Genomic DNA, 11405 nt, shown 5'->3' on the forward strand with positions numbered 1-11405 from the left:
TGAATATCTGGCATACTGGTAAATGAATAAGGGATAAAGAACTGAGTATGGTATCAGAATGCCTGTTGTAGTTCTGGCTCTGTGACATTTAGTCAGTGACCTTGAGAGTCGCTTTAACGCTCTTACATATGAGGTGTTGGACTGGGAGATCCCTTCTTGTTGTGAAATTCTGGAATTCTGTTCTGTAGCTGGTTCTTGTAAATAGTCTGTTTTATTGTTACATTAACATCTGTGAAAGAGATTTGCTAGTGTCATTAAGTTATCTTTCAATATAGTGCCTTTTTTTTTTTAACAAATGCAATATGTGATGTTTTCAGATGCACATGTTAGTTTTGACTTAAGCTTTAATCAAGGATTTTCATTTTTAACATTGCACGTTGATCACTTTTTTTACATCCTTGATACAAATAAATAGAAAATAACAATTGGGAATAAAAATCTACTACAATGAAAGAACAAGGAGGCAAAATATAATGTAAATAAGTTCTGTGTGAACTGAGATACATAGAAATAGTTCAACTTAATATGTCTTTTGGACCATAAGCCTCAGGAAACTGTAATGGCTAGAGTGCTGTTTCTTTTTGCTAGATACTAGCTTTTCAGTTTTTTCTATTTTTGAAATAGGTAAGAAAAGATAAAAGCAATTTTCTGGAATTTGAAGAAAATTAAATCATAAAACATTTTAAGTTCTCTGTTATAGAGACTATTAATTTAACGAATATTCAACACCCAGGTTTATCAAGTCTTAATATTTTCTCATATTTGCTTCAAAAATTTTTTTCTAAATTTGCTTCAGAAATAATTTCTTTATATAGGCTTGAGTACTTGTTTAATGCACTAAGTTAAGGCTGATGTGCTAGGATGACTCAAAGATCCTCGCGGAGCTTATGGTATGTAATGAGCATGGATAGCTAATGTAAAATAAGAAATTATGTGTTTTAGAAAATAAATACTAGTCCAGAATCTTTTATCTGTCATTCCAAAATCTCTAAAGATCTGAAAAGCCAAAGTTTTTTTTTTTTTAATGAATTTACAATAATCTCATTTGGCAAAAGAAAAAATCTGTTCAGAATTGACGTGAGGTTATTAAAGTTTTTATTTCTCTTGTTTATTTGTGAACATTCATATGTTTCACTGCAGAAATGCTAATGTGTTTAATCACAGGATGGTGCCTCAGACTTTTCCTGGAGGTGTTATGTAATATTTGCTCATTATTTTCCTAACATCCCCAAACATTCCAAATTCTGAAATACATTTAGCTCTCTGAGGTGAATAAGGGATATTATATAAAGAAAATGTTAGGAATTTTGAAAGAGGGTAACATTGCTTCTATCTAAAGCATATCTGAAAAACCTCAAAAAGAAGATGCCATTTAAGTTGGTCCTCTAAACTCTGATAGATTTAAATATGTGAAGATTTTAGGGAAGCCTATCCAGGTTGTAGGCAAATACAAAGCATGAACTAAGGTAAAGAGATTAGTGAAGATGGTAAGTACAGAGAGTGTATGGGAACTACCAAGTGCATCAGTGTGACAGAGCCTAGGAAGCAGTGTAGGAAAATTAGGGGAGCCTGAATCTGATCTTTAAAGGCATTACTGAGCTGAGTTAATTACAAAGTAATAAGCATTTTCTTTTTTTATTCTGTAAAATCAGAAAAATCTGGGTTCCAAAATAAAATAGGCCCTGATAGAAATCAAATGTTGGCTCATGGCAGTTTAAAGGTTTAGGTATACAAACCTCTGTGTTGCTTTGCCTGCAATTAGAGATGGCATCCATCCATCATGCTTTGTGATCCAAATGGCCATAATTTCCATAAGCTTATTTAACTGAGGGTTACAAATTTTTACAGTCAATTGTGCTTTGAAGATTGGAACTCTATTGAAACTGTCTCACTGAGTTTATAATTATAAATGTTTAGTTATAATGTTTATAAGTTATAAACAGTAATATTTAGCATTAAAAATTATAAACATTATTCAACAGTGTTTGTTTAGTAGCTATTTTTCTAAGTGCTAGAAATGTTACAGTGAACAAAACAGATAAAAATCGCTGTCCTTATAGAGCTTAACTTCTAGGTATGATACATTTTTAAAAGTTAGATTATATATTACTTTCTTTCTTACTCTTCTTTTTTTTATTATTATTAGTGCCTAAGTGAAACTTTAGTTACCCTCAACTATTCTATAGCACTTTTCATAATTCACTATAAATCTTTTAAATTTAAAAGCTATTTGATCTTAAAATGCCTTCTCACATGGCAGTGAGGTAGAGCTGTTATTTTCAGCTTCATCAGAAACATGAGGATTAATCTGTTCTGGACTCAGTCTGTTTTCTCTTTGTATTAGAAGTTACAAAAACAAAGTGAAAATCACTAATGAGAACTATACACAAAGGTATAAAATACCTTATATTTAAAAGGTCTGTATTTCCTTTTTCTCTTCTCTCTTTTCCTCTCTTTCATTATTAATTGTTTTTATGAAGCTTTTAGGAAGAATTTCAGTGTGTGTACATCTTAAATCCTTGAACCACCTTCACATCCTTTCATCTCCATACCATTAGCAAAAAGAGATGGGTATTTTAAATAATTGTTTGCAAGACAATTGTGGTCATTACAGTGTGACCAGCAATGGCCCAGGTGAAATTTTGAACAGCATTATGTCTTAATAGGTACACAATTGCTTAATTAAACTTAATATTTTTACTTACTCATTTTTCTATTCTTGTCTCTAATTATATATGATCTTAAAATAATTTGATTTGCTGTTTTAGAACAAAATAAAACATATTAAGGTGGCCAAAATTAATAGAATGAGCATCTTTCAAGCACTAAAAGTTATGTAAATTTGTGTGTAAATGTGCATGTGTAATACATTTTTCTTCAAGTTTCTGTGAATAACAAATATATAGTAATGTATACATCGTGTACTGTGATAAATCAATCATCAGTGAGTCTTTTACTCTGCTTTAAGATAGCATTGTCTATACTAGTGCCTTGGATTGTTCCTCCCTACTTCATACCACCTCTTTGGGCTCTTCCCAAAGGTCATTACTGTCCTAAGTTGTGTGTTAGTTTAGTCTCTTGCTTGTCTGTATAGTTTTTTTTACACGTTTACTGTCATCTGTGTTTCAAATTCTATGTAAGTGAATCATACACGTATGTCCTTTGACAAGCCTTTTTTGCTCAACGTTGGAGTTGGGTTTTTCTTTCTTTTTTTTAGTTTCAATTATGCTGATTAATGTAGTGGTCATTTATTCCTTTTTTTTTATTACTGCTTTGTATTCCATTTATGACTACAACACAAACTTTTCTATTCTACTATTGATGGACACTTGGTTTCCAGATTTTTACTGTTATGAACAATGCTGCTATGAACATTCCTACATATGTCTCCTTTTACCATACACAAAAGTTTCTCTAGTGCATTTTCCTAGAAGTAGAAATGCTAAATCATACTATTTGGTAATGTCTTACTTAGGATTTTATGTCTGTTCAGGAGGAAGATTGGCCTATAATCTTCTCTCTCATATTGGCTTTGTCTGATTTTGTTAGCAAAGCTATACCCACCTCATGAAGTGCATTGGGAAATTGCCCCTCTTTTCCTATTCTTTGGAAAAGTTTGTGTAGATGAAAATTACCTGTTCTTTCAGTGTTTGGTAGAACTCACCTGTAAACTGGACTTGGTATTTTCTTTATGGGAAGTTTATTAAACTACTGATTGTTTCTCTAAAATTGTTAATTCAGATTGCTTCTAAGTGGGTTTGATAATTTCTATTTTTCCATTCATTATTGACTATTAAAAATGTAAGGAAACTGGTTATTTGGTATTTTTTTCAATCTAAACTAGATTCTAGCATTAAAGTTGCTGTTTCAATATGATATGTGATTTGTGTTTTGACATAATTTTAGAACTACCTTTTAAGAAACTTTGAATAAAATATTATGATATAGTTAATGAAGATCACTGTCTTTAACCCATAGGAGGCTCCAAATCAGATGAAAAAGTAGACTTGAGCAAAGACAAAAAATTAGCTCAGTTTAACAACTGGTTTACATGGTGTCACAATTGCAGACATGGTGGGCATGCTGGACACATGCTTAGTTGGTTCAGGTAATCAGCACATTCCTTCTTCTTTTAATTAATTAATTAATTAATTTTTTTAGCTGCATTGGGTCTCGTTGCTGTGCGCAGGCTTTCTCTAGTTGCAGAGAGCAGGGGGTACTCTTCGTTGCAGTGCGGGAGCTTCTCATTGTAGTGGCTTCTCTTGTTGCGGCGCGCAGGCTCTAGGGCGTGCAGGCTTCAGTAGTTGTGGCACGTGGGCTCAGTAGTTGTGGCTCACGAGCTCTAGAGTGCAGGCTCAGTAGTTGTGGCGCACGGCTTAGTTGCTCCGCGGCATGTGGGATCTTCCTGGATCAGGGCTCAAACCTGTGTCCCCTGCATTGGCAGGCGGATTCTTAACCACTGCGCCACCAGGGAAGTCCCCATTCTTTCTTTAATAGGCTTGGAGTTAGAGGAGATAAAGCAGATGGCCTTTTAAATAGTTCAGGTTTATACAGCCAAAGGATGAATTTCTTTTATACTGTCACTTAAGTTAACAAAGGTGGTGTGAACATTTCTATCACTAGCCTATGTAATTTTAAACTATAAAATTAATACTTGTATAAGAAATTGTTTAAATATTATATATGGGTTAGATATTTGAAAAGCATTATTTAACTTTACTTGGGGAAATGTTATATTTACAGTTTTTTACGACTGACCGAATATCCTATCATATATAATACATAGTATGTAACTGAATTCAATGATAGAATACATGTCAAACTCCTATATAGTTATCTCGTAAATAAGTTTGTTATGTAGTAAGTATGCACTTCATACAGTGGAGACTCAAGACCGTATTTAACTTTTACTTTGAGTAGTATCAGTGGCCCTGTACTCTTCAGTGCTGTAACTTTTACACCCAGTTTGTCACATTGGCTTTAATTTAAACTCTGAGCACATCCCTGTCACATTCATAACTGTAAATGAGATAGCTTATTATATATTTAGAAAGTAAAGCTGTTCATTTTTCAGTAACTTTCTCCCCATGTTCAGCTTGGCACTCATTTCTAGTTTAATGCTTTTAATGCTTTTTGTCTTTGGGTTTTAATTCCTGTATTTTTCAAATGCCATTTGAAAAATTGCATTATAGATATCGATAGGTATATGGATAAATGTGTGTATGTATGTGTAATTTAGATGTTTAACTATGACTTGACCTATTTTTCAGGGATCATGCTGAGTGTCCCGTGTCTGCATGCACGTGTAAATGTATGCAGTTGGATACAACAGGGAATCTGGTACCTGCAGAGACCGTCCAGCCATAAAATGTTATCCCCTAAAGAGGAACCTTCAAGTGTGGAGCTTTCTGATAGAGGTCCTTCATAGCTCAGAAACATACCTCAAAACAAGTCACTCGTGACTTTCCTGTAATGGGAAAATAAATCATTCTATCAAATCACCAATTTGATGTTTGAGTGATTTTGATGTACTTCACAGAGACAAATGCTGCTGAAATGAACATCAGAGTGTGGGCATGAATTCTGTTCAGTAGGTTGGAAAAGTTCATTTTGGAAAGAACTTTTTAGGGTTTTGTTGAAATTATGAACACTGTGCAAACAGAGTTTCTGAAGTGACCAAGAACAGACCTTGAAACCATACTTTTTATGTTGCAATTGGTTATCTTTCAGTAAAATCTGTACACTTTTAAAATAGAATAATATGACCAATTCAGTGATTCAGACAGTAGTTTAAGCTTACTCATGCTTAGATTCCTTCCAGATTAAATTTAAATTGTGGATTTTTACTTTTAGAATTAGAAAGCCCCCTACCCTACACTGGAGAATTATTATCAAGGTATGATTGATATATATATTTTTAAGGAGTCTCTTCTCTCATACACTTTGATTTTATGGTAAGAAATCTTTTGGCACAGACATTTATTGTCTTCCAAAGAAAAGTCAAAATTAAGAATGTATCTTACAACTTTTTCTCTTCTGAGGAGAAAAATATGCACCATTTCAAGGAAACGTATAAAATTTTCCTTTTCAACCTTTGCTTTCCAATGTCCTTATTTGTCTTCAAAGATTTCTGTCCCTATTAATTTATCATCTTATGCTCATCATCTGGAAGCATTTGGCTGAATACAAAGTCTATACAAGTTTGTATGTGACCAACCATCCAGCATAATCTGTGTCACTATGTCCTACTGTCAGATTCCCTCTTGCGGAATATCCTGTTTTTTCTAAGGTAGACTGGGAGATGTTGGGGAAACCAGAGTCACTTCGGAGACAATTTCACCTTTAATGTAAGTTTATTAAAGTAAGTATATTTGGGCCAATTTAGGGACTTTATTTTCAAATTTTATTTTTTCCCTTTTCACAGCTAGATAGTTGGAAGAGAAATACAAAGGATTTGTAGCATCATCTGACATATGCAGAGGACTGAACTGAATTTCGTAGTTGAAGTTGTACTTATAGAAAAATAAAAAGTAAGCCTAAACATTATCTTACAGATTTTGAAGAAAGAAATATCTTAAACAAGAATTTTAGAAGCTTTCACGTTAGCAATTTTACCTGGTGAAACTAAGATCTGTTAGATAAATTTGAGGTATGACTTAAATCCTGAACAAAGGTGGGTTAAATTTATTTTTTACTTTGAGATCTGTTATAAAAGTCTCTTTTCTAGGAAAACATTGCATATCTACTCTAAACATCTCACCTAGATGACAATCTTTTGTTTAAATGAAAGAACTGGGAATAGTTACAATCTTTTTTATTTTTTTTTTTAAACAAAGATTGTTATTAAGGGGACTTTTTCCAGTCTTCTAAGTAAATCTTACTGATTTCATTTTACTAAAACATAACCTTTACCTTTAAAGTTGCTTCAGTTGAAGTGTTTCTTTCAAATTTACTCTGTCCAAAATATGAAAAGTCAGCTTTAGTGTCAAACTGTTATATACATTTTCATTTCTCCTTAGCTAAAGTAAGGTAAATTTTTGAATTGATGTTTATAATAGGGTTATATCTAAAATATTTGTAATTTTTGGAAGTACAATATAAGACATAAGCATAAAGTCTATTATATAATCTGTAATCACAGGATGACATTTTTAAGAATAATTGTTTATGCCTGTGTCAGCCTTCTAATATTTTCTGTGAAACCCAAATATTCATATAAGATGTCTGTTATGCTTGTTTTGCATTTCATTGTATGTGGACCATGAAAATAGACTAATTTTTTCATTTTTATTACTCGGTTACTAATATTTGGGTTTATAAACTCAACGAGATATTTTACCTAAACATGTTCAATAGAAGTGTTTAATAAAAGTGTTCTTATTATTTTTTTAAATTGAATAAAAATGGATTGAAGTCAACATGTCTAATCTAGAAATTATCTATGACCACTCTGCAAATAATCCAATAAAATAATAAAATAGTATTAGTAGTTATTTTGATGGCAAATTTGATTCTTAGTCTTAGAAGTAACTTTTTTGTAGACTCTGTTTTTCAGCTTTCCAGAATGGTTATTATTCATTAAAATGGTATATTTAAAAAGTATCTTTCCATTGTCAGTGCTACACCCAGTAAGTATTAGAGTGAGAAACAAATAGTCCTGCATTTAATTGCATGGCTGAATGTAATTTCAGTCACTCATTTGAGTGCAGATATTCAAAGTATGGGTTTTGAAATTTAAATTATAATCCTAGCCCCAGTATCTTGGCCAAGTGACTTGACCTTTTTGAGCTTCAATTTCCTAATATGTTAAAAGGTATAGAAATTCCTACCTCATAGGGTGATTGGGCGTGTTAGGTGATGAAATAAACATGAAGCGTTATATCCCTGTCACATAATGCTCTGTAAAAGGTAGTGCTTAACAGTCATTGTCACCTAATCTTTATTGGTTACTCATGTGTCAGTACTTTTTAATTGAATATGGTATAATTTAAACAAAGTATGTACATTTACATTTGTCTCAGTAGTGAAAATTTCCCAAGAGCTTGTTTTTCCAAATCTGGATAAATTATGGCATTTTCTTTTGAGATAGAACTTAGCTACTTTTGTTTATCCTGTATTTAGAATATTACTTTCTGCTGTATGAAGAAGTCCTCTGAACGACCACCTAGGATTTTAATGTGATATAAGAGTGAACCCAGGGATGAAAATTAAAATTTTGGTGAATCTGGACAGTTGACCAGTAACCATTGAAAACTTGAGATTTTCATATCTATATTCAACTCTTAAGTCCTGGCCTTCATAGGAGAAAGTATCCAGTATTTTCCCAGTAAAATCCTTCCTTTTCTGCCATTCTATTACACTTGATGTTCATTTAAGTTAAAATGTTGGGGGGATGGTGATAATAAAAAAGGAAGTACTACACTGTGAGGTTTGTTCTCCTTTGGGATGGCTGTAGTTAAAACAAGTGGGCACTAAGTAGTTGTACATGTCTAACATCTGCTCAGATAGAGGCGTCAGAGAGAGGGGAGAGGCATTTTAGGTGTTAGTTCAGCATCCTCGTATAGAGGGCCTGTGACCCCCATGGCCATGGCAGAGATGGGGCTAGCTGGACAACTGCTCTCCTAGCCACTACTCTCCCAATATATCATCTGCCTATTTTTCCCTCCTACCTGAACATTTTGTAGGTTTCTTTACTGATTATAGAAAGCACTTTATGAAAATATTAATCTTTATAAAGTATTAATTGTTTACTAGAGTATATAGACAGAAGGAAAGTTCCCGAAATGTTTTTAAAAGATAGTGTAATCCAGGTATCAGATTAACATAGACTGCCAAAACAAAGAACTGATTTCATTTAGGAATATTCATGGTAAATTCATAAGTAAAGTCAATATCTAATCCAACAGTATATTACTGAGAACAGTAGTTACTGTTGGTGCTTATTATTTTCTAGGTACCATGCACATTATCCTATTTAATCCTCACAGTAGCCCTGTGAGGCAGATACACTATTACTGCTCCCATTCTATACGTGAGGCAATTAAGGCATAGGGACATTAGGTCACTTGTCCTAGGTTATACAGCTAATAAATAGCAGAGCCAAGACTTAGACTCCAGTAGTCTGACTTCCCAATCTGTACTTTTAATTACTGTTTTATACGTCCTACTTTATGGGCTGTGTATAGGAGAATAATCCACTATGACAATTGAGGGTTTAATATATTTAGTATTAATAAGCCAAAAGAGAAAAAACATGTCAGTGGCTCTTTGGATGTAAAAAGCAGTTGATAAAATCAAAAAATTGATTCCTGATTTGTTCTTTAGATTTAGTTTTTATCATGAAAAGAAATGTTTTCCCTCCATTTTTTTTCCCCTTCTCTTTTACTGTCTGTCTCAAACAGCCAGCATCAACGTAGTGGGGAAATAATAGACAGGAATAAAACAAGGATCATGTGGTTACCGTTGGTTCTGCACATGGCAGTGCAGAAGAGGAAAGTGGATGGAGGCACACCCTTGCTTCTTTTCCAAGTCTTTAAAGTTTGGTACGGCAAAAATACCATAAAGAGTTAAAAGGCAAGCAAACTGGTAAGCTACAACATGCATACAAATTTAATACCCTTAATTCACAAAGAACGTTCTCAAACCCATAAGGAAAAGACACAACCAATGGATAATATTGATCAAGGACTTGTACAGCCAAAATAAAATGGCCAACAAACATAAATAAATGTTAAATTGGTAACAAAGTAATGCTGATTAAAACGACAGCAGGATACTGTTCACTTGCCTGTGTAAATTAAAAGGAATAATATGTATTTTCATGGATATGGGAAAGGAACATTCTCAAATAACAACTTGTGAGAGTATATTATTAGTACAAGTGTTCCTGAGGACAGTGAGTAATATGTATCAAAAGCCTTACAAAGCTTCATACCCTTTGACATAGTATATTGGAAATATTTTCTGAGGGATTAATTGGATAAGTGCACAAAGGTGTATGTTTCTATGAAATGGTTATCACAGTATTGTTTATAATAACTTGGAAACCTAAATGTTCAATAATAAGTAAAGAAATTGTCACATACATACAATGGAATACTAACAAACTATTCAAATAGTATGGGTATTTTTATTGACAAAGGACGATTCATGATATATTTATAAATGGAGGGAAAGGCAAGTTATAGGATAGTATATATAGAATGTATTTGTATGGAACACTATTGGAGAATATTTATAAAATTTTAACAGTGGTCATCTTTCAAGAGTAGAATTTTAAGTGGCATTTTTCTTATCTGCATCTTCTAGTTTTTCTACAATAATGATGAATGTATAAATAAATGAATATGCATATCACACACACGTTAGTGGCTTTTATAAAAGTTACCCATGACCTGTTATCTTGTTCTTACCATAATGAACAATCAAATTATTATGAGGTGAAGAAACTTGCTATAAGGTATTATGAAAATGATTACTGAGATTTAATTGTTTGGAAAGCATTTTTCTAGATTTCATATTCTACAGTAATATATAAGAATAATAAACAGATGTGGTTCTTTCTCTTAATTGTCTCTTTTGTCATATTTGGAAACAGTGCACTTTGTTCTCCATTTAACACATTGGGAAATGGATCTATAAAATAGTTCTGATTTTCCTGAGGTAGTATTACATAATAATGACTTTGTTTCAATCTTCTCTCTCTTAGATGTTCCTCAGGATATTTCCTGACTCCTCTGTTGTGGCTCTGGGCCTGTGGCAGGACACCTATCCTCTGTGTTTAGAATTTAGTTAATTATTGTCCAATCCAGTCTAGAGTGCATTTTACTCAACTCGTTTCCAATAATTTAAGCTACTTATGTTTAAGTGATGAATTCTGAACATGCCTGCATGTCCATGCTTCCAGCAAAGAACCAAGCATTAGTGTGCCTACATGTGCCAGACATTTAAGGTTATGATTTCAAAGGATTGATGGCACCATCTTTGCCTTGGAGGAGCTGTAATATCTAATGGAAGAGGTAGACATGAGCATTGTTTTCAGCAGACTCAAATTCACTCAGATTAATATTTATAATTGCTGGAAAGAGTATCATTATAGCATCTTGTCTCTTTCTGCAGCCAAAAAAAAATGTCAGTTTATTTAATTTTCTAATTTTGGACTTTCAAAAATTATTTTCTAATTAGAAATAATTTGAGGAAGTAGAGGTTGCCCATTACATTTTTCAGAAGTGTAATTTTCTAACAACATTGTAAAGCAACTGTACTCCAATAAAAATTAATTAAAAAAATGTAATTTTCTTACTGATCTACTATTAATAGTACAATGTTTTGAAAGGCTTTGCTAAGAAGGTAACTTTAGGATTAAAGGATAATTTATGTAATGTCAGAAATAGCAGCAATAATAG

The 11405-nt window shown here is 32.7% G+C and overlaps 1 protein-coding gene across 6 annotated transcripts in view; it reads left to right on the forward strand.

The window, feature by feature from the left end:
- Nucleotides 1–5498, forward strand: part of MIOS (meiosis regulator for oocyte development) — a 40493-nt gene extending 34995 nt beyond the window's left edge. For 5 of the 6 annotated variants that reach the window (XM_059933904.1, XM_059933901.1, XM_059933900.1 and 2 more), the window contains 2 exons: nucleotides 3979–4108; nucleotides 5271–5498. In XM_059933904.1, the coding sequence (XP_059789887.1) occupies nucleotides 3979–4108; nucleotides 5271–5367 (227 nt within the window). In that variant the 3' untranslated portion in view covers nucleotides 5368–5498. The remainder of the gene's footprint in view (nucleotides 1–3978; nucleotides 4109–5270) is intronic. The other variant, XM_059933903.1, reaches the window with a different exon arrangement.
- The last annotated feature ends 5907 nt before the right edge of the window (nucleotides 5499–11405 follow it).

The sequence above is a fragment of the Balaenoptera ricei genome, chromosome 9 (assembly GCF_028023285.1).
Source record: "Balaenoptera ricei isolate mBalRic1 chromosome 9, mBalRic1.hap2, whole genome shotgun sequence".
NCBI classification, from domain to species: domain Eukaryota; kingdom Metazoa; phylum Chordata; class Mammalia; order Artiodactyla; family Balaenopteridae; genus Balaenoptera; species Balaenoptera ricei.